Consider the following 25,043-nt stretch of genomic DNA (forward strand, 5'->3'; position numbering starts at 1 on the left):
CCTAAAGAGGTAAAGGATGTTAAATCTGTAAGTTTTATCTTTTGGACCTTTCAAAGTCTATAACTTTAGTGGTTCTCTCCTATGGAGTAAAGTGCATGAGTTTTGTGAAAAAAACACTTTTTTTCCCCATGTCATTTTGTCCCAGATTTACTCAAAGTTTGATTGCCAATTAAGCTCGACATTGTTGTATTTGCTTACTTTATAATCAGTAATTCATATATTTTAATTCTCTGCATTTCTAACTCTTCATGTGCATTTTAACAGTTAAAAGTAGCTTAATGGCAACTTGAAAATGTCTGTGGTTTTTTAATAAGGATGTAATGAGAGCGGAAGTGACAAATCCAAGACGTATAAAAAGAAATATTTATAAAGAATGAATGTGGGAACATTATAGACAAGACACACAATAATTCAAATTTAATTAGAAGTTTTTGAAGATTGTTTCAATTGACTGTTGTTTAATTTGATTCTTGTTGCTTATTCTTCATTTAAATCAAACTCTGTGTTTTAAGGGATTGAAACATTTGGGAAAAACGTGGTTGTGGTTGGAAGATCCAAGAATGTGGGGATGCCCATTGCCATGCTCCTCCACACCGACGGAGAACACGAACGGCCGGGAGGTAGGTGGGTCTGGAGATTCCAGGCACTCATACAGTCTCTTCTTAAAATCATCAAATGAAGATGTTTGAAAATGTGACTTAGCATATTTGTGGGTTTATGCAAATAAAGATTTTCCTTATTCCTTCTCTAATGACATGAGCACCTTGATAATGAATATAAGAATTATTGGAAATATGTGACCCCTTTGTTCCTACTTTTTCTTCTGAGTATATATACTTCCTTTAAATCATTAAAAATTTAAACATTAAGAAGGGTGGAAAGGCTAGATACATACTAGATACATACAAATCACATGTTAATAGATATGTGTCTGTCCATACACACCACACCCCCCAACACACACCACCAAGGTATGGGTAAAAGACTTTGTTTTACCACTATTAACCTTGGTGAATTCCAGTTTTCTGATTTCATTTATTCAAATATGATTGACTCTTGAACAACATGGGTTTCAACTGCATAGGTCCACTTACATGCAGATTTTTTTCACTGAATACATACTACAGTACTACAGGGTGAATTAATTGAATCAATGCACACGGAACCATGATTATGGGGGCCAACTGTAAAGTTACGTGTGGATTTTCAACTGGGCAGAGGGTTGGTGCCCTTAACCTCTGCATTGTTCAGGGGTCAACAGTACTAATTTTATGATCTTGATTGACATGATGCATATGAAATAATTTTTTAAGCCACAAATCCATATGGAAAAATAAGCCCAATTATAATGTATCATTTATTTAAAATGATGAATTCTAAGACTTTTGAATATTGTTTTTTCTCCCTGGACTTAAGGATTTAAATATTGCCGCAAATCAAAATGTGTATGTGCATCATAGTAAACTAGGGCCTGATAGTGACTCAAGGTAACTTTAAGAAGCCTTAGTTTTGCAGAGCTCTTTGAAAGGCCAAATCTGGTAGTATGAACACAGTTTGCATCGTAACCATCCATAAAGTTGCATTTCTAGTTTTACTATTCCGTTCTAATTTAATCTATTAATGCTTATCTGTCTGTCTCTTACGGAGATGCTGATTCATATTTCCTTTATGTAACAGTTTCTGTGTTAAGCAAGATAAAACGACCAGGGAAGTTTACCTTGGTGTATTAGTTTTGTTGGGAAATTTTGACCAAGAGCCAATGGGCAGTTTTTAATTCATTTTCAACATTTTATTTTCTTATCTCATCGATAACATAGCAACAGCATTATGTAACTCCATTACTTGCACAGCCCTTTCTTGTGAACTATCTCATTTAATCCTCAATAATTCCGGCATAGATTAGTATTTGCATTTTGCAATTAGAGGAAATGAGCTGTCGAGACTTCAGTGACTTACCCAAGGCCATACAAGGACATGGTGTTCTAAGCTGGCAGGTGGGTGCTGACTGTGTGTTTAGGAGGACAGACTTGAAGTCAGACCCCTCTCCTACCAAGCCCTGTGTCCTTGACAAGTCATTTAATCTGTATAAGCCTCCATTTCCCTCATTTGTAAAGCACAGATAGTATTACTATCTTCTTCACTGAGTTATTGTGAAAATTGAATGAGATTTGAGTGTCAAGCTCTACTCACAGTGCCTCACGCAGTAGGTTAAGTAGGCCCTTGGGATGTGTGAACTGTGGCTACTACTATTATTTCCATTATTATGCTTAAGTTAATACTCTGTGGCCATATACATAACTATAAAGTTTAGAGTAACATAATCCAAGGTTAATGATGTATTTTTCACCTTCATTTGAAATTTTATTTTCTTTTTCTGCTGGACTTTATGTTTGCTGTTTTGGGGATCAAACCTAGTCTTTGTTGTAATAATTTGCATAAATATAGAATTTATAAAGGCTATAAAGTATTAGATTAGAAATATGACATCATAAATTGTACTTTACATTTTTCTTGTAAGTATTAATACATTGTGTGCTAATTTCTTGATAAATTCCAATTTTGAATTATTTGTAAAATACCTAAGTGTAAGAAAATTAACTTACCTCTTCTTTATGCAATTTTAAATTAGACATTCCTATGTTGTAAAACATTAACTTTATTAATACTTTACCCGTTGTGTTACAAAATATTTTCACCTGAATGCGTGTTAAAAATTGAATAAAAGCAGAATTAGCTATAATACTGGTTATTTACATGCCAAGTAGTTAAATTTACATTTATTATAGCGGCACCAGGTGCTGTTATAATTATAGTACCTAAAAAAGTAATACATTATATTAAAAATGATGTTGGACAGTTCACAACATGGATGGTGTTTAATCTCATGCATATTTAATAGGAGTGTGGTGACATATATGATTAATATAATGAATTGTTGAGAGCTGCTTACTGAAGATTTGAAGTCTGTGGGAAAGTTAATATTTCAAACGTCCATGTCTATTAGAGCAGTAATTATGTGCAGTGACTCCATGTGCCTTGTTAGCTAATGGAAATAATGAAGGAGGATTAACTGGGCAACTTCATATCTATAGAACATGTTCTGATGACACTCACAATGTTCAGCATTCAGCTCACACTGTATTTCTTGGCCAGAAAAGATTCAGAGCCCTAATGATTCATTTGTGTCTTAAAGCAGAAGATAATTGCACTAGAAGAAATATGCCCATACCGTAACTTAGCTTGATAAATATGTGTCGACACCTGGCTAGCTTTTAGTCTGGATGAGTTAGCACATGGACCCCAGCTGTTTGGTGAGAAAGAGCTTCTTTGAATTATTCAAGGGCTTGAAATATTTAGAGGACTGAGAATGTGCTAAACTCTTGAGGTAAAGAGGTAGTACTGATACCCAAGACAGCAGGATGCTGCAGGGGGACACCCGTCTGCTGAGGACGTGTCATCCCAGGAAGCTTCGTAGCGGACATGACATTTGAGCCACTATGTAGTTTGTAGAGAGCGACAAGTGGTCCCTGTCTTTCAAGAGCTTATAGTCTTGGTGGTGGTCGGGTGGGGATGGAAGTACAGGGGGAGCATTGTATGCAAGTACAGGTGACTTAAATGAGAAATATTCAGTGGCACAAATAAAACTCAGCATCCTTAAGCAAGCATTTCATTTGGTAACTGAGGAAACATAAAGACACTGGGAGTGGAGCGTCTCTTCTCCTAAGCCCCACTACTTGTTAGGCTGTTTGAGTACCATCGTGACTGCCGATAAATCACTGCTGCTCTGGTAACCTCTTTGTGTGTGGTAACCTACCCAGTGTCACCGTTCAGAAGGAAAACTGAACACTGTTGGCTTTAGCACAAAGTCTTTATGCTTAGCTCTACTGTGATGAGGTAAGACAGAAGTCCTCCAATTTCTTTGAAACAGTTGTTTTTTTCCCTTCAAGATAACAAAGTGTCATAATGACAAGGCATTATGTGTATTAATTACCACTGAACGAATACAGAATCTGATATTACTTCAAATTCTTTTCTGCCTATTTTATTTTCTTATGTAGGACATCTCATCTAAATAGGTCCCCCTGAATGGCCATAACATAGGGTTACGTGCTGCTCCTTTAACTGAAATGTGGGACTATTGCCGTGGCATTGGTGCTGGGTCTTTTTAAAAGAGCATTTTGAGGGTTAGCAAGTAGCTGGTTTTGCTTAGAGTCCTATGGACCCAGAGGTGTTCTTGATTTCATTCAGGCAATATGCATTCAGTACATATTCTCTATGAAACACTGTGGGGTACAGTGATGACTTAGTCCTCTGTTTCCAGAGGATGACAGACTGCATCTTCAGGGTTCAGCTTTGGACACCATGTTTTCTCAAGGCGCTGCTTCTGTATTGGTGCTCAGCTTTTACACTGAAGCTGCCCATCTGCTGCAAATTTCTACATATCAGATATTTTTTATTCAAGGGACATCCTATCTAAATGGAAAACCACAAGATATTTTGTCAGTGGAATGCCTTCCCTTTTTGAAAATTGGCTGCAGTTGTGAAAAATGATCATTTTTGCCAACCTGGGAGTATTACCTCCCACCTACAGGAGGTGCCTTCAGGTAGTAACACAGGAGCAGATGTTCCAGGCAGCGCAACATGATATAAGTGGTATGTGTGATTAAGCTCAGCCCAGCGCCAGGCTGGGCCAGGCACTCTCGGGTTTCAAAAAGAGGAGCCAAAAAGGGACACCTAAGAGTGCAGGAGTCATGCAAAGCAATCATGCCACCGAGACCAAGATTCTTAGTCTTGTCGGCAGTGGAGTGGAGTGGGACTTTTGCTCCTCTGTAGAATGAACCGTTGTCAAACTGGGGCAGGGAGAAGTGGCCAGCATTTAGCCTCTGCTCTTTCCATCCCACTATTCCTTAATTTAGAAGTACTCATGGGAAGATACTGGGGGAATGTTTTGTGATGCCTCCATGTTGACTAGACTTTACTGAATTACAGCTTTGAGTTTGCAGAGTGGAAAGCGATAGAACAGAACAAATGCTTGCTGTAGTCTCATTTTCTAAGCTGAATAGTAGGGATACTGTTTCATTTTCAATGTCTCTTAAATTCAGCCAGCTAGTATCTGGAAAGCACTGTACTTATACCGCCTATTCTCACAGCTGAAACTATTAGTTACACTGTTGAAACTAACATTAAACACTATTTAAAATATAAAATGAAGTCCAAATCCTTTTCCTTCCCTTTCATTTCTTCTCTTTTCATGAACTCAGAGTACCAGATATTTGTTTTATTACCATTACAAAGCATCCCTTTCTAATGTCTATAAGCCCAGTTGTTCCAGGCATCACTTGTAAAGTTGCTGTGCTCTGCTCTACCTGCCTTTTTAGCCATTCCTCCCATCACATTACCCCTCATACCTTATGCAGAAGCTCCATAGAACTACACACTGTTCCCCAAACACACCGTCTCTTGCCTGCCTGCTTGGCATTACCTACCCTGTTCCCTCTGCAGAGACTGCCATTTCCCATCACTCGCCTGCTTTGCTCTCGCCTCCCACCCATCTTTCAAGATGTGGACCAGATCTAACTTTTGCACCTTATGTATGCTGCCATCACGATGCTAATCCTGTTGCATGTTGATTGTCTGCCCATTCCCCTGTCCTACACACACATAATAAATATGAACTGCTCAATGACAGATATTTTGTCTTAGGCTGTTTGTATCTCTGGAATTTAGCACAGGGCTTGGCATATAATAATGCAGCTAGTCAGTGAATCAATAAAAGCGTACTTAGTGTCTCCTATGTGCCTGTATTGTAGAAAATAAGGCTGCAGGCTGGGGATTTAAAATAAAACACTGCCATTTATTGAAAAAAATCCCTATATCGTGGGGAAGAGGGAGATAAGTAGCAAGGTGCCTACCACACACTGATTCCTTCACATTTTAACACTATAGCAATTTATATAAAAATATAACTTATGACTCCCCTTCCCCCAAGAATCAGATCACAGTGGAGGAGGGTGCCTCATGACCATCAGGAAAGGGAGAGACCTCAGGACACTGGGAAGAGAGAGGAAGTTGTTATCGACAGCATTAATTGAAAGAGGTCACAGTGTTTTTCCAGTAAAACACTTAAAATCTATCATTTTGTTTAGATTTTTTGTTTTCCTTGAGCTGCTGATATGTAATGCGGCCTTCTTATGAGGGCCTGATTTCTTTGTCACTAGCACGGGGAATATGATGGTGAATAAATCAGATATTGCCTTGTCCTCTTGAGCTTACAGCTTAGTAGGAAAGACAGTCATTAAACAATTAGGTATGAATGATTAATCATTGTAGTTGTACAAAGTGCTGCAAAAGAGGAGAGCTTTCTATAATAAAAAGCTTAATTGCAGGAAGGAATGGATAATTTCTAATCACAGTTATACATGAATGTTGTACTTTTTTTTGTCTAACTTCTGTTACTGTTGCAGTGGAATGTTTTTATTGTCTACCTTCTGTCACTACTCTTCAAACTCAAAGATCCCATCTCACAAACAAAAATAAAAATATCTTCTAGGAAGTTATTAAAAATTTCTAAAATTTCTGAAATTTCTAGAAGAAAAAAGTTCATTCTCTACAAAGTAAATACTTTTATAATGAAATTGACGATTTGATGATTTAAAAAAATCAAGTCAATGATACTACTTCAGATATACATCAGATGCATCAGATATAACTTCCTCAAGCCAGCTCCTCTGAAAATCTCACCCACTCCCTCACACACACCACCACAGACACACTGAAGAACTTTTTCTTCACCACATTGATCAGTCTGTGATTATCACTCATCTGTGTCATTATCTGATTAGTGTTCATCCTACTTGCTGGTCTATCAGCTCCACAAGAGCGAAAGCCAGATCTGCTTATCTTCCCATTTTATCTCCAGCATCTAGCACAATGGCTCTCCAAGAAGTCTTTGTTCAGTAAGTGAATGAATACATTCACTTTATTTGTAGCACCAGAGTGTCATGAAAGTTCTAATGCAGCTGTTCGTAAGCTGTTTCTTAGACACACCCATGTACCACAAGATCTTAAATGGGTTTAATTATTTTTTAAAGGGGCAAGAATTAGTCTAATAAGTCTGGGTTAAACAAAATCAGACATATAAGTTGGCTGTGACTATAGTAATATAATATAGCCTTTTATATAGGTAGCACTGAGAGCTTTAATGTGGAATCTCTGAGAGTACCAGTCTTTAGTATTTGACCAGGACCTTTTTTTTTTTTTTCCCCATAGCTCTATATCTGAACTTGTATACTTTCTGTATCTGTACTAGTACACCCCAGAGGTCTAGCTTTCCCCCACACAGAGGAAGAACAGGGCAGTGAACAGCACAGTGTTCTTCAAGGTGTCTGCATTTTTCAGTCTCGAATTCAGGAAGGAACCTTGTGAATACTTATTTAGCATTAGTCTATGGTCTTTTAAGCTAGTTTGCAGAATCTGATGTAGCAAGATCCGAGTTTATTTTCATATGTTAATTTTAGAAAGCAGAAAATAAAATTCAAAAATTATAGAAAGATAATTATATAATTATGTACACTCACCTCCTAGCCAAAATGACACGAAAGAAAGGGCAATACCTTGGTCCATACTAACACTTAACCCTTTGTCCCATGGCTGGGCTGGCTACCTCATTTTGGCTAGGATTTGGGAGAGTCTGACTGCTTTAAAATCTAGTTTGTTGTTGTTTCTGTTTTTAATAGCTTAAAATCTGTTTCACATTCAGGAATACTACCATCAACACTGACCTCACAGTTTGGTACCATGAGGAATTTGGTCACCTGGGGAACTGATTCATGTGGATGATTTAACACATCTCATCCCTATTAATGGGAAAATAACCCTAAAAATATGAGTCCAAAGTGAATATCTTCATTTATAACTGCCAACTTGTTCTCACTCTGCTGTAGTCTTGATGGGTGAAGATTGACTCCTGGAGCAGGAGAGCCTAGTGTTAATGAAAACAGGCCCTCTGATCATGCTGCCTGAGTGCACACTCTCTTCCTGCATCTTCCTAGAACTCAGTGTTTACTCGTAGGAAGTGTTCAGTTCACATTAGCCATTGTGATGTACTTATTCTAAAAAGTGTTTAAGGTGGGCCACAGCAGTAGATAAAGCACAATGCAAATGAGAAATAGTTAAGAAAAGGGGAAGAAAGGCTTGGATGTAAAATAGAGCCAAGAATAAAGCTACAATTAAAAATAGGCCTGTCTTTAAATCTTCATGGCTATTTTACCCCTACCAAGCACATTGCTTTTTTATATACTGTCACTGAATATATGTTTGTTGAATTTATTTAATTGAGTCTAAACTTAATGTGATAGGGTCACTAATTTCATTCTGAAGCTTTTTAGCAGTTGAAAAAAAAAAGATGACTAGTTACCCAATTAAGTGTCTTTAAGATTAAAAACAAACACATGCTCAGGATAAATAAACCATTTTCTGATATTAAGACCAAAAATTAATTTCTCCTAAGGATCCTTATAATCAGGGAGCTATGTAATGGACTGAGTAATATTCATACTATGCTTTTTTTAATTTAATGAAATGGCCATATTTTATAGGATTATTTCTTTTATTGTTTAGCATAGATCAAAGCCACCATTGGTATGCACTTCTCTGATCTCACTTAGACATTTCTTCTCATTCTCAGTTTCTGAGTCATTCTCTTCTTCCCAAGTTCTAAACCAGTGGTTCTCAACCTTAGCTTTCCACTGGAATCATCTGGGGACTTTAAAAAATGTAGTCACCGGATCCCAATGCAGAACAGTTATATCAGAATCTTTATGAGCTAGACCTGAGTATCAGTATTTTTTAGAAAGCTCCATAGATAATTTAATACAGTCAGGGTAATTGAGGGCGACTGCTCAAAACACTGAAATGAACCCACTGTTATTCCAAGATCCCACACTGGCCTCCTAAAAGAGTCAAGATGATAATCCGAGAAATGCTATTTTGCTGACAAGTGAAAACATGGTGTTTGCCAGCTCTGATTTTACAACTGTGAATTCCAGCAGTTCCTTTTCTTTCTGTCCAGTGTGGAGGCTGGATAGAGAAATGACTAGAAGCTTGGACACTAAAACTGGACTAAATGAGTTTCAGTTCTGGCTCATATAATTTTATGACCTTGGACAGATTACTGGGCTTTTTGTGTTTCCTCAGTTTTCTCATTTATAAAATGTAAATAATGTTAATTTGTGTCTCATAAAAATACTCTTACAGTGTTTGGTGACGATGTATGAGTTAATGTGTGTAAAGCACTAGAACAGTGCTGGACATGTGGTAAGTTTTTATATAAGGATGATTCCCATCACATATGTTTTGGCTTTGCCTATTTAGCTTCTACGGAGAATTTTTCTATGGAAAGGTTTTTTGTTTGTCTGTTTTATGCTTCAAAATGCAATAGCAGCTTATGGAGAAAGAAATAACATATTCAAATCCAAAATCTTTAGGCCTCTGGGAGGCATTTGTCCTTTTTCCATCAAGTGCTCTTCTGTTGATGAGTACTGAGTTTTCCTTCCTGCAGTTTCCTCAGCAATTTTCCTCTAAGCCAGACCAGGGATGAATTAATGTAACAGGAATGACTCAGATTTCCCTTATCCAGAGAAAGTGACAAAGCAGAACCCTACATGTGAGATTCTAGCTCCTGTTGGATTCACCCTTTTGCTTCATCTGCTGACGCAGGCAGAAGCAAGTACATCATTATTTGAAGATGTACCTCATGGAAAAGGAAGATGAGACTTCTTCTGCGTTGCTGTGGACGACAGATCTAGGATCATGGTAAAAGCTGGGAAAAGGTAGACTTCCACTCCTTTAAGAAAGAAGTTTCTAACAGTTGGGGCTAAATAATATGCCCTCCTCACATTTTTATAGAAAATAATTTATCAATTGGAAAGGATAGGAAAAGCATAAGGTAACTGAAGCAGAAGCAAACCAAATTCCTACCCACATCAAGAATCTGTCTCTAAGACCTTTAACTGCCCCATGCTCTTCTCAGCTAGAGTAGATAATGGTGCTTGATGTCAACGCTGTAACTTACACCTCCTTTTGACGTGGAACTGTCACACTGTATTATGATTCTGATTCAGATCTGTTCTCCATGTGAGAACTGTGTGTCTCCATTGCTTGGCGTGGTCCTAGGATGATTTCTTAATTATTAAATAAATGAAGGTAGGAAACGGCCTGGAAATGTCTGAATAAGTGAACTTCTCATTTAGGTAATTTTAACCAAAAAAAAAAAAAAATAGACACTCTAAAATGAAGCGTATTGTGTTGTTTGTGTTAGCTTTTTTTTAAGAGCGAATACTAATTTCCTCAAAATTGGCATTCTGTGTCAGTTGCCAACAACTCTTTGCTACAATCTGCAATTTTGCATAAATCACAGAGGTAATTTTAGACTAGAAAACCACTCAGGGGGCTGGAAGTGGACAACTCTTGTTTGTGTAAGGAGCGTATCTTGCCCAGCAGCTAATTATTAAGTTCTAACAGAACCAATGATCCCAGGAGATAGGTTCTAATAAGTCTTTTTCTCTTGCTATGTCTTATAAACATGGTGTAAAGCACTGGACACAATGAAATTGCTTAAGACTCTACTTATAGAACATTTTTATCTAGGTTTGTGTGATGGAAAAATTAGGCCCTCTCCCTGGCGGTTATCATACACACAATACGAGGATAAAACTGAGTGTGGGAAGAAGTCATCTGAGGGTCAGAGATACATGCATCATTCTATAAAGTAGCTACTGTAACTTGTTGGTGCTGATTACCCAAGGGAAAAAGCTGAGGTGCAAGAAACAATTAGGCACAGCAAGCCATGGGAGTCATTGAAGAAAAATAACGGCACCAGAATTGAAAATAGGAATGACAACAATTTTCACAATGCCAAGTAAGACAGGATAAATAAAGCAATAGTTAGGGTATCTGGCTCTCAGCACCAGGAACAGGTATTGAGGGGCAAAGGGAGGAGAGTCTGATGCATTATTTGAATACATTTGCTCTTAACTCACCCTTGGTTCACCCCTCTTTTGCTATCATCATCTAGTCTAATGAACAGCAGGCTAGAAGCCTTGCCATGGTTTGATAGCACAGAAACTGACCAATCAAGTCTAAATATGACTCTGATAGGTATCATGAGTATCGCTGGCCTAACTCACTTAGAAGCAATAACAAGTTAACTAGATACTACTATTGAAGGAGTGGAACTGCCTAAAAGATTCTTCCATGCTGATTGAAATTCATCTTAATATTTTTTTACATGAAACTTTTCAGATTGTTAATCACAGTTGTTTGTATAACACATTGGATTATGTCTCTTTCAATTCCTTGCTTAAATCATCAGTACTGATGAAGTGGGAGGTTTTGGTTTAGTCTTGATTTTAATTCTGGCTTTTGTAGGGATTTGGGAGGCTTTTATCTGGAACCAGAGAATGCTTGAGTGGACTGCTAATGTATATTTCTAAATATAGGAGAACTATATTAAGATAGGGATGAGAAGATGCTTCATAATTTTGGTGTCTTGGGATGGTTCTAAACATATACTCTGCATTTGTTGATGGTTTATAGCAAGTAGAATAAAAAGAAAAAACAAGGAGACTCACAGACTTTCACTAAGTAACTGGGCAGAAGGTGGTACCATTACCTTAAATGAGAAAGATTACTCACGTAGTCTTTCTGCATCAAGTACAAGGAGTTCCCTCTCATTGTTCTTCCTATTCAAAGATTGGCTGGTTTTCTCGTTTATTTTTCCATATTAACTTTAGGATAAAATTCTATTTATCCAGAAAGCAGCAGAAATGCCATTTTTTATTAGAGTCATATACAATGTGTAATGGACATAGGGGGGATTGTCATCTTTATGATGTTGAGCCTTTCTGCTCAAGAACATGGTTTAATCTTTAAACCATGACTAGTCCTCAGTCTTATTTAAGTCTTTTGGTGTTGTTCTAGAGATTGTCTTTTACCACATAAATTTTACTCATTTCTTGTTAAGTTTACTTCTGAGTATTTTACTTTTTGTATTGCTATTATAATGGGGTCTTTTCTTTCATTATATCGTCTTACATGTTTTTATATAGGATAGTATTTATGTCTGTTTTAAAAATAAAATAGCCAGTTACCTTATCTGCAAAATGAGTTTATTTGGGAATACCCAGAGGAACTGCAGTTTTCGAAATACAAGCTATGGTGGACCACAGGCAAATCCAGAGTGCAAAGGAGGCGAGCTTGCTTTTTATAGAGAAAAGGGGAGAGTTGGGAGGGACTGTTCTAAACGAAAATTTATTAGAGGAAAGTAAGAGTTCAGGATGGCAACGGTTTCTCATTGGCTGGGCTGTTGCTAGGCAAGAAAAATGTTCCTTCCTGTTGTAATTGACTTTTTCTTGTTTGAGAATGCTAGGTATAGCTCTTCCCATGGGATATGCAAATAGAGGCGAGTGCATACAAATGATGGAGCATTATAATAGTGAGAGTATCCTCTACAGGTCTTCTCAACTCTCGTTTTAGTTAAGGATACCTTATTAATTTTCACATTTATTTCTATGTATTCCTTTTTACTTGGCTAATTTATTGAATTCTCTCCTTGCCTATAATATTCCAGTTTTTAGGCTTATTTATATAAACATTTAAACATTTATGTTTATTAATCTTTTTCTCATTTATTTTATTGTTCTTTGCCTAACATTTTAAGGTAATAATTGATTCACTCATTTTTAAGTTCCCATTTTATTTATATAATAATTTAGGACTGTGAATTTTCCTCTAAGCTTTCCTTTATTTATATTTTATAGGATCCAATCTGTAGTACTTTCATTGTACGTGTTTCTCGAAATTCTGCAATGTTGTTTTGTGTTTTCTTTTTGACCCAAGGATTGTTTAAAATAATATTCTAAATTTTTTTCTGATTTTTGCCAGTAATTATAACTTTAATGAGTTGTGATCAAAGAAAATATCTATAGTTTACCTAACCATCTACTTTTTGGTGTTCATTAGTATTTTCTTTGTTGTCAAAAATCATATCATTAAAAATATATTCTTGGGGCATCTTAAAGGAAAATATATGATCTCTTTTTGGAGCTTGATATATTACAATCAGATATAAGTCATGAATTATGTTATTCATATTTACTATATCTTTGATCTGTCATGGATTGAGAAAGGTTAATTGAATTCAATAAATACAATATGTTTCTATTTCTGTGTACCTCCTGTAATTTCTGTTTTATGAATTATATTTCTCTTTTACTTGTTACTTATATATTTACCATTGTTGTGTCTTCATTTGAATCCCCCCTTTGCATTATAATATATATCTTTTTATTCTATTTGATTCTGAAAACAGCTTTGATTTAGGTGTGTTTTATATAAAATACAGAATTAGATTTTGCTTTGTGAACCAATTTGAAAATATTATTATATAGATAACTTAGAAGAATTTATATTTATTATTATGGTAAATATATACAATCTGAACTGTCATATTATTTTCTATTCTGTTTGTTGTTTTTATGGTTATTTTCTTTTTATATTTTTTTCTTTTTGTGTATGGTTCCTTTGATATTTAGGAGATTTAGGAAGTTAATAATTATAACTTTATACAGTACTCTTAGTTCTCTATTTTTTCATATGGTATCTATTGACAATTCTAATGGAAAAGATAATAAAATGTTTCCCTTTCATAATTCCATTTCTTTGTCTTCTACCTGATATTTGCCAATAAATATTATCTTTGTTGTATGTTTACCTTATACTTTAAAGTATTCTTATGTTTCTATTATTTGATTGGCCAGTTTTAAATAATATCTGTTCATTCCAGTCATTAGATATAGGCAGTCAGCAAACTTTCTCATCTTTGGCCTTCCCATTCTAATTTTGTTAGTTGCATCATTTCTACACAATCAGAGCAAACAGCATTTACATTTTGTCTGTCACCCCAATCCTCACATTTTTGGTCATAATTTTTTAACTAAATATATTCAAAACTCTCCAATAGTTCTCTTGCCAGTTTCCTCAGATATATTTTGATTCATTAAAGTTCATCTTTTAGCACATACCTCAGGAAAAACTCATGGGAACAATATTCCCTGAGTTCTTACAATTCAAAATTGTTAGCAAACTTTTAATCTTGAAGGATGATTTGACTGGATATGAAGTCCTTGACTCCCAGTTTCTTTACATGAGTCTCATGTAGGTATTGCTCTGCTATTTTTCTGGAATTCAGTGTAAAAATCTGAATCTTTGCCCAGTTGCTCATAGAATTCTTTTTTTAATCTTTAAAATCCATCAACTTTGCTGAAATGTGTCCCAGTGTTGACCATTATAGGTCAATTTGTATGGATTCAAGTCTTTTTTCCCCCAGTTTGTATGACTCTAAGTTCTTATTTTTTAAATATTTAGTATAGTGTTTGGTCATAATGTTCAACTTTTCCACAATAACATTTTTCTGTTAGTTTATTACTTTGTGGGTAAATTCTTAATTTTTATTTCCCTGTAAGTCAACTATGCTTCAATTTAAAAAATTTTTTTGTTTCTGTTTTTTCTTGGGTTTGACATTTTTTAATGTATCCTTTTATTTACTTAAAAATTTGCATATAGTAAAACTTACTCTTTTTGGTGTATAGTTTCACGAATTTAGACAAATGCATATAGTCATGTAAGTATCACCAGAATCAAAATTCCCCTAGGCTGATCCTTATATAGTATCCTTGTATTGATGCTGTGTTAAATCCTTTTTTTTTTATTACTTATCATGGAATGAGTTGGATTTTCTTGGGTAAGCTGTTTGCAGGGTACTTCTGCTGGGGTTTGGGGAGGATGTCCTGGGCAGCCTTCAGATTCTTCCTTTACCACTTTCACAGAGTCAAACTGCTTCCCGTTTAAATGGCTCCTCTGTGTGAGTCTTTGTGTTATACCCACAGTGAACTATGCTAGATCCAAAAGGGCTTCCCTCGCCTTTATTCCTACATTCTCTGCTACAAATACGAGAGAGATATATTGCATTTTGATGTGACCCCCTTCACCTTCAGGAAGTGTATTTTTGTCGTCATTTTCAGAGATCTGCCAGTACTGGCCATCTTGGTATTCTCTGAACTTCTTTCTGCCTTTCTCCCTATGTGGTATCCACTAACTCTGCTACTCCTGGGTAACTTTTACATGTTTTTGGAGTCTGTGGAAAATATGTCTTCTAGTTTTGCTGAATACAGGGATCCTGCAGTTTTTGTTATTGTCATTAACTGTGTAGTGTTGCATGTTATCTGGGAGAAGAAAGAAGATACTATCTCACACAGGCACGTTCTTACTGGAAGTCCTTCCTTTGACTGCCCTCATCACTGCCTTTCTCTCATTCCCCTTACTTGGCTCAGACTTTAAGCACTGGAATCCCTCAGACTGCTAACCTTTCTTATTCCTACATCACTTATTAAAGCATGTATGAATACTTCCTGTTATATCCTAGACCTCTCCATCGTTTTCTAAACATATAACTTCAAGGTTGGTCCATTTTTTCCTACTGTTCTTTTGGTTTGGAATGCCATTTTATTCTTTCCCTGATTAGTATACTCTTGTTCATACTTCATGACCTAAAAATGTACATTGACTCCTTTAGGAACCCTTCCTTGACACCTTCTCAAAATGAGGCAGAATTAATATCTCACTTGTGCTCCCATAGTACATCATCCCATTTTAGTGCACTTATTTTATTATTTTCAGAATTTATATATCTTATTATCAAGCTAGTGAATACCCCCTGCACCTATGTATTGACCTGTCAATACAGAACTTTCAAATCCTGGATTTCTAGGACCCTATTTATAACTCTCCTTTGATGGTCAACACACACCCTTATTTGGTCTCATTTGATTTTCCACTGGTCAATTGAAGGGAACAATATTAAGGGTCATCTAGATTTCCTTATCTAACTTTTGGTTTCAAAGTGATTTGATCATTTCAAAGCAATTTTTCTATTCTCAGGATGTAACTAAAACTCCTGCAGAACTGGAGCATTATAAATTTTGAAAAACTCAGTAATCATTAATGGAAGTTATTCTATATTCTAGGTGATGCAACTGTGACAATAGCTCACAGATACACCCCGAAAGAACAACTGAAGATCCATACTCAGCTGGCAGATGTTATCATAGTAGCTGCAGGTAAGTCTTTGTAGCTGTTATTTGGTGGAATGTCATCAGCAGAATAATTCCTACCCTAATTACTGATCTGTCTATAAGAACTGCTTCTTGGGAGAGTTAGGTATGTGTACAACTAAATAACATTTTATGTCTCTTGGCAATCATCATATTGGTCCATTATGCCTATGTTAGATTTTGTCACTTCATCATAGAAAACTGAAATAGCCTTTGGAATGACTGATTCAGCACAAGAATAAGTGTGGACTTTGACAATTACTTTGACAGACATGATTGATTCTAAACATGAATAAGTAATGCGGAGACTGGTACAAAATGCTGTTGAAAAGGTAGCCAGGGCTAACTCATGTCCGACCTCATAGATCTTGTATAAAACTTTCATATAAGCCAAAGATGGCTACGGGCAGGAGACTGACATGGTCTGGCTTATGTTTTTAAAATATTACTCACACTGTGCCAAGAAAAATTGACTCTAGAAGGGCAAAACTAGAAACAGAACAGTTACTGCATTTTCATTTAATGGATCTAGGTTTTTCCTTAGTTTGTTTTATATTCAAACATACAAGTAATTCTACCCTTTGCTTCTACCTTTACTCCTCCCACATAGTATTTTTACACTGCAGACAATTGTGACTCCTCTTGCTTTATTCAAGGCTTCAATGAGAGCATTTTTTATTCTGTTTATCAACTAGATGTTATTGGTAATTCCTAGACTTTACACTTGAATTGCTGAGTATTTACAAACTATGAAGTGAGAGTAAAATTTCCAGAAGAAGTTGAGTTTGATGAACGAGAATAATGATAGTTTAAATTAGCTTCAACCAAATTTAATTCACTTTCTTACTATAATTTAGGCCTTTCTCTGGAACTGAGAATATATATGTGATAACTCCAGGTGGAGTAATCTGCTTCTTTATAGAGGAAAAATAGAAATATTCTCTTTTCAAGAAGTCACCAGTAAGCTGGTACAGCTAACCACACTTCCTGTCTATCTGAGAAATTATATTCAGGTAATATCAAATGCAAGTTTTTGAACAGGGTTGACATAAGACTGATGTTTAGAGAGGCAGTACATTTTTTAGACAACAGATCAACATTAAGTGGGCTACTGCTGCAGCAACTGATATATTCAGAGAGGGCAAATATTATGTTGAATTTTTTAGAAACACTTGGATTCACACACAGGTCTCAGGATATGGTGAGTAGAGAGGAATTTGAGTGGCCATTGTCCGTCTTTCATAAGACAGAATAAAATTTCCATTATCTTTAAAAGGTGCTGCTTAACTCTAATGTTAACAGCTTGTAAAGAATATTTCATAATTGATCTTCATCCCCACTTACCAATTATTACATTGAATAAATATTTTCATCTAGTGGAGCAAAGTGCCTCAGTGTGCATTCATGCTCATGTTTTTCTTTCTTTTTTAATATATATTTTTATTATATATTTTCTAAATTTTATTAATATATATTATTATATATTTATTATATATTATTTATTACCCTCCACTTTATATATATATATTTTTTAAGACTTTTTTGGGGGAGGAGGTAATTTGGTTTATTTATTTATTTTTTAATGGCAGTACTGGGGATTGAACCTCTAAGCATGCACTCTACTACTCCCTCCCCCCATGTTTTTCTTTTGATGAGAAATAACAAATGGGTGATCAGTCCTCTTTCAAGAACCACTGACATTCTGTTGTGACTAAATGAAACCTATGTCCCAAGTATTTACGCCAACGCTGTCATCATCCTTGAGTTACTCCTGTAGACTCACAATGGGCTCCTTTGTAAAGGCCTACATCAAAACTGAGTATAAGGTGTTAAATTAAGACAGAAAAAGAGAAAGGAAAATAAAGGAAGAGAGAAAGGAAGGACCAATCCCATATAAAATTCACAGAAGAGGAGCCAGGAGGCACTCAAGCCCCTGAGTGTAGAGACAGTATGGAGGCTGCACAGCAGCCCTCCTGCTCAGGGTATCCTCTCACCACCAGAGTGCGCCAGTCAGGTGTGCAGCTATTTCAGACAGACAGTTGGCCACACACCATCCTAATCCTGACCTGGAAAACATTTTGAATGAAGGCAGTGCAAATGGGTCTTGCTCCTGCCTTCTATTCTAGCTCTAATGCCTCTAAGTAGATACAAAGGTCTGCTGAATGCTGGAAGACAGCCTGGTACATAGCCCTGCAGCCATCCTGAAGAAATGAATATTTGGATAATGGGAAATTGGGGGGAAGAAAATTGAGAATTTATAAGAAATAACTAAACATTGCTACATTTCCACTTCCTTAATAATCACCTGGAGAATTTAAGGATAAAATGTGTTGATATTGGTGAATTGTAGGGAAATTATAGAGAAAGCATGAATTAATGTAAAAAAGAAATTCCATATAATGGGACAATAGGAATTAAATACTAAATGGTCATTACTAAAATGACCACATCATGCATTATGTGTGGGAAATAAGCACATGCAATTAGCAGTGGGGATTAAAGAAGGAGATAGTGATCTAATGGCAGAGGTAGCTGGAACAGGGAGGGCTGGGTCGTTGTCATAACTAGAATGTCAGCATATATGGAAGCAGTCCCATCTAGAAGTCAGGAAGAGTAGAAGGAGGAGCAGTGCGTGATGTATCAGAAAGATCAATGTCTGAGAGATGACAGTACAGAGTGTAATGATGAAATCTCAGAATGGGCTTGCAGAAAAAAAAGGTAAAAGAGGAAATCGTTGTGCAAAGAGTCTGGGACATGAATAAAATTAGCTTATGTTAATATTAATCTCACCCCTCCAGTTTCTCAAATTCCCATACTTTCATCCTTATAGGTTTAACTATATAACACTTACTTTTTAAATATCTATCTGCAAAAATCGAGATTTGGACTAATTTAGAAGCTCAAATCTGAAAATCAGATTATCAGACTGCATTTAGAAATAAGAAGCTTCAAGTCTCTACTTATAGCTACCTCTGAGTTCACAGAGAGAATGAATCTGTTTTTAGGGCATTTTCACTAGACTAGCAGGGACAGGACTAGGGATTTTTTTTTAAGCTTGGTAGCCAAGTGCTTATAACAATATCTGACACACAGTGGGTACTCAGTAAATGTGTGCTGTGTTCATTTTTGAGATTACAAATGGAGCAAGAACTTCTTCAAATTGATACAAACTTAGCTGATGAAATTTTAAGAATATAATTTTATAAAGATGGAATCATTAGCCTAGATTTTGGCTGATTTATACAATGGTAGCATTATTTTTGTGACTAGTAAACATTCCTACTTTGTCATCATAAATTGATAAAGCCATAAAAATGAAAGATTTGTTTATTAGAGAGTAGTTCATATCATTACATATATGAATCAATTGATTTGATTTGAACGGTTAAGATTAAGAAATTATGAGCAGGATGAAGAAACTAAGAGACTGTTATAGACATCTAAAATATAGTAAGAGTATTAAACAATTAAATGAAAAGAAGTAGTTTAGGAAAGGCTAAATTGGCTTTCTGTAAGGCTAATGATAAAACAGGGAAAGCTGGCAAGAATAGGGCACCAGTTCTAAGAGTGGCAGAAGACGTTTGGCTCTGCTATAGCTCATGCTTCCAGGAAACTGAGGGAAATCTTAAGTTTGTAAAAGTTCTAGGAATCGTGATTTTCCAGGCAGGATAGGCAAGTTTTTTCCCAGACATTGTCCAAAGGACCCTCCACCCATCTGAGTAAACTCTGTGGAATTAGCTTCATTCAGAAGATGAGCTGCTGAGTCAATGCCACTTGCATGTTAACCTCTGGATGCATAGTTGGTGAAAGCTGGTATTTTGTCCACTAAGCTATCCCTGCCAGCATGATGAACGAACCCTCACCGTCGCAACTCTAGCGTCTCTATTGCAACACTCTTAATGATAGACACTGTAATATAAAATAGGATAAATGGGCAATTCAGTAGAGTAATTTGGAATATTCATACTTACTCGTCAGAAAATACAAGGTGGCCAACCAATTTCTTTTCACTGCTTCTCCCAGGATATTATCGAGTTTTAGATACACTCCCATTACACATCATCTCAGGTTCAGAGTTTTCCCTCTGGTAGATTTCTGCCTTCCTGGGGCCAGGTTAGTAATTTTCAGGATGCCAGGACACTGAGAAGTTCCACGGGGTGGGGCAAGGAAATACTCTATCCCACCCTTTGCAGCTCATGCAACTCGGGAGTGGAATTTGCTCACTTATGGCCCCAAGTGCTTCCTGAGTGGATGCTAGCACATCTCATGGTTTCACTAAAGCTGTTGTTCTTCCCCTATCCTATTTCTCATTCTCTATCTTGTCCTCTTGGACAGTTGCCTTTACCTACCCTCCCAGTCTCCCTCTCTTTCTACCTCCTCCCCCGCCCCCATTCCAGCCCCCAGACTCCATCCCCAAAGGCTGAGATACCACATAGGCAAAGCCTCCCTGATCTACAAGAAATCAGCTTCATCAATGAACAAGAGGGCATTTGACTATTAATTTTTTTTTCCTAATGTCAGTAATACATCCCTGGGAAAAACCTGGGAAACCTGACCATTAAAGGGAAAAGAACCCATAATCCCAGCCATAGCCAACCACAGTTAACAATTTGATGTTTGGCCTTCCACTATTTTGTATTAATATGTAAATCTAAGTATTTACATAGTTCTTTGACCCTATATGTACTATCTGGATGTTACAGCTCCACACTGTGTACATGTTTCCTCATAAAATGTTTTCTTCTAACACATGATTCTTAATTACTTCATATTATTCTATGTGATGAGTATACTATAACTTATTTATTCAATTCTTGATTGTTGGACATTTCGATTGTTCCCAGTTTTTACTATTATGAATATTGCAGTAAACAACTGTGAACATCTTTGTAAATACCTACAATTATTTGCAAAAGGGATCTATAATATTTGTTTTACTGGTCTTAAATTCTTTCTTTGCTTATGAAAGATTACTTATATTCTCAAAAACAAAATTAACATTTAAACCTTTGTGTATAAAAAAGACTGCATATGTGTATATAGTATTAATTACATACATATATATGAATATAATATTTCCTGCCTTGCATGTGTATTACTGCACAGCTTTCATATACACCAAGGTACGAGTATCATTTGTAAGCCATTCTGGAGGCCTGTTATCATAACAAATCAGTACTCTGAGGCTTTAGGGATACAGACAAGAATAGGGCAGCCTGTGGTGTAAAGTGAAAGGGACTAGCCTAAAGGCAGGGTGTGGAAGTAGACGGAGCATGCCTTTAAAGTAGGGAGGCTCTGGGGTCAATGTCAGTTTTAGCCTTAAACATCACATTTAACTCTCTGGGCTTCATTTTCAACTATTACAAAATAGAGGTAACATGACTAGTCTTACAGGCTGCTGCAAGAATTAAGTGTCTAGCACATGCTTGATACTAAATAAATGTAGCTTCTCTTCCCTTCAGTCTGTTGTGTTATGAGTCTATGATTAAAATTACAATATGCTTTAAATGAAAATATACAAAAAAATTATCGTCTAGCACTAAAAACTTACTAATACTTTGATATACATTCTGTAAAAGATGTATATGAACTTCACTGTTAAGATTCTTCCTTGACCCCTGTTATCATCAAATAAACAAAAACATTCCCACCAAACTGAGCATCTGGGAAACATCCCAAGGTTTTATTTCTTTTTCTTCATTTGCCTGAGACCCTTATATGTATATATTTTTTCTCAACTTGTTATAATTGCATGTACTTTTGAAAAAGGGGTTACAAGCTTTCGTCTCCAAGTGTTTTCACCTGATGGTATCAGTACATGACATAAGCACAGACTGATTTTTCTCCTTGGAGGTTAAATGATGAAGGATACGTTGTTAAATGGTATGTTGTTTATTCTTAATTCTACTTGGTTACATATATGTCTATCACAGGGGGGAAGGGCCCTTTCAAGAAGTGTCTGGCCACTGGAATTCCTACTTTGTTATGTTTTTATGGCCACGTCTTTAAAAATTTTATACTATGAAATATTTAAAATATGCATAAAAGTAGCAAAAGAACAATGTTTATACCTATACAAACACCAGTCAGATTTGTCAGATCTGAATATTGTCATGCATGTTTTCAATACACATTTCTGCAACTTATTGTTATGTTTTGGAGATTTGCCCATGTGAATAGACATAGCATTAGCTGTATAATTCTCAGTTGAGGGAGTTTCCATTTTCTGTTAATGGATATGTATGTTATTGCCAATTTATTGCTAACAGAAGTAGTGCTGTAGTATATAGGTCTGTACATATTTCCTTGGGTCCGTTCATTCTTTCAATAGATATTAATTTTGCCACTATTTATATTAGGCCCTATATTAGATGCTGAAAAACAGAGATACATAAATTATAGTTTCAATTCTTGGGAAGTTCAGAGTCTAGCAAAGGAGAAAGATGTACAAATTAGTGTAATACTGTTTCCTGATACAGTATTAGAGGTATGTGTGTGCAGACATGTATATGTCTGTCCATCATCTAGGAAGAAACAGAGAGAAAGAGAGGCAGCAGAGAGACAGACAGAGACCAAGAGGGACAGACACATGCACACAGAGAGACAGAAGCAGAGGTCAAAAGAGACAGAGACACAGCGACGGAGACAGAGAGAGAGAAAAGACCTCTGAGGAGTTGTGACAGCTGTGTTTCACCAGCTCTGAAGATGAAATGATTCAGGGGGGCCCTGCACACAGAATGAACAGAAGTTCCCTAGGAAGAATCAAAGCAAAGGGGACTTCCAGCAGCTTACAGCTATAAAACTCTGTGCATATTTCAAAAACTATTAACTTTTTCAAAATGATAGATGCCTGTCTGTGAGTGATGAAAGATGAAGTTGAGCACTTAGGGAGGGCCAGACAGCAAAATAAATGAAGAGATTTGGATACAGAGTAGTTTATGGGTAACCTGTAAATAGTTGTAAGTGCTAAATAACATGATAATATTTAAATTTTAGAAGGGTTATTCTAGGAGCCGCTGGGCAGGGATGAGGCTGGAAGTAGCACTGAGGTGGTTCTAAACTAATACAGGAATAGCTGAAAATCAAATGGAGAAACAAGGTAGACTAGAAAGACTTTCTGGCTCTGGATCCTGGGCATATGGTGTTACCATTAACATGGAAGAGGGTGTAGAAAGGAAGCAGGGTGTGGGAGGGGGAGAAGATTAGTGGGCGGGAGGTGATAATGAACCCCATTTGAACTTGCTGAGTTTGAAACACTCATGGTATATTCAGGTGGAAAAGTCCAGTAGAGGATTGAGATATGTGGGTTTGGGATTAGGGAGAGAGCTCTGATCTGGAGTGACAGGTTTAGAAGGCATTAGCAACAATACACTACACTGAGAAGGAGGTTTGAGGTTTGAGGTTTTTTGTTTTTCGTTTTTTGTTTTTTACCATGCCTCCAATGGACTTACCTTTTTCTAGTTTATTAATTTTTAGTAGACTTTATTTTATTTGAGGCTGTATCAAATCATAGTTGTAAAAATACTGTTTAACAACACCCATGTAAGGTATAAAATATGCCTTAATATGATGACAAATTTAAATACATGGTGCTAACATGGGATGACAGTGGTTGCCTTTATTTAAAGTAGAAAAGTCTTTCAAGCATCACGCTGCAAATTTTGAAGTGTAACAAAATAATAAAAGAGGAGAAGGGGGAGTGGAAATACAGAGGACCTAGATGAGGTATGTAATTAGTAGGGAACTATATTCAATAGCTTGTAATAACCTATCATGGAAAATAATATACATATGTATACACACACGCAACTGAATCACTATGTGGTATACCAGAAACTAACATAACATTGTAAATCAACTAGAGAGTCTTCAAGACGGCAGAATATAAGGACATGGAGCTCACCCTCTCCCGCAAATACATCAAAAATATATCTACGTGTGGAACAATTCTCACAGAATGCCTCCTGAATTCTGACAAAAGATCTCATACATTCAAAGCTACAAGAAAGATCTCCATGTAACCGGGTAGGACTTAAAAACATAAACAAACGAAAAACAGAATCAATATGGTGCCTGTGCCTTGGGGAGGGAGTGGTGAAAGAAGAAAAGTGCTCTGGGAAGTCCCTTCAACAGCGGGGAGATTAGCGGGAACAGAAGGGGATCTTCAGAAGCTTTGAGGGGAACGTAGCATCCGCTTTGTGGCAGACAGAACAGACAGAAGCCAGCACAGAGGGTCCAGGCAGGCCCCAGCCCAAGACTTGAGCCTGCTGGTGTGTGTTGGCCCTGGGTGCTGAAGCTTGGACTTCAGAGGACAGACCCGGGGAGAGGACGAGGGTTGGCTGTGCAGAGCCAGCTTTAAGGGGCTACAGTGATGTGCAGGCTGAAACTGGGAGTGTACAAAGGAGTCCATGTCCACCTTTGAAGCCCCACTGTTAATATGCTTTCACAAAGGGAGGGTCAGGACACCACCAAAGAAACCTCTTTCTTTGGGAAGCTCACAAGGTGTAGCCCTGCTCTAAAAGCCTCATTATTAACATGCTCTCATGAAAGGAGGGGCAGGACCCAGCCGTAACAGTCTCCTTCTCAGCTTGCTCTGGAAGGGTGCAGTTGCTGGTGGGTTGAAACTTGAGCTCATTCCCAGAAGCCACAAAAATGCAGAAGCTGTGGAGCTGAAATCTGAGCTGTGTCCCAGCTGGATTTGGTGGACTTATGCCATCGGTGCTTTGTAAATTCAGTGCATGCGGGACATCTGGGCAGAATATTGGTGTGTGGTTGGGGCAGGTCTGACATGAACAGCAGGCATGCACATGCGGGGGTAAGGCCGGGGTGACCCTGTAGCCCACGGCCATCCAAGTGCATGACTACGCACAATTA

General features: G+C 36.8%; 1 protein-coding gene across 3 annotated transcripts in view; it reads left to right on the forward strand.

Moving 5' to 3' along the window:
- Positions 1-25,043, forward strand: part of MTHFD2L (methylenetetrahydrofolate dehydrogenase (NADP+ dependent) 2 like) — a 115,390-nt gene that overhangs the window by 39,195 nt on the left and 51,152 nt on the right. For all 3 annotated transcript variants that reach the window (XM_031470582.2, XM_031470606.2, XM_064485402.1), the window contains 2 exons: positions 513-620; positions 16,083-16,175. In XM_031470582.2, coding sequence (XP_031326442.1) covers positions 513-620; positions 16,083-16,175 — 201 coding nt within the window. The remainder of the gene's footprint in view (positions 1-512; positions 621-16,082; positions 16,176-25,043) is intronic.

The sequence above is a fragment of the Camelus dromedarius genome, chromosome 1, assembly GCF_036321535.1.
Source record: "Camelus dromedarius isolate mCamDro1 chromosome 1, mCamDro1.pat, whole genome shotgun sequence".
NCBI lineage: Eukaryota > Metazoa > Chordata > Mammalia > Artiodactyla > Camelidae > Camelus > Camelus dromedarius.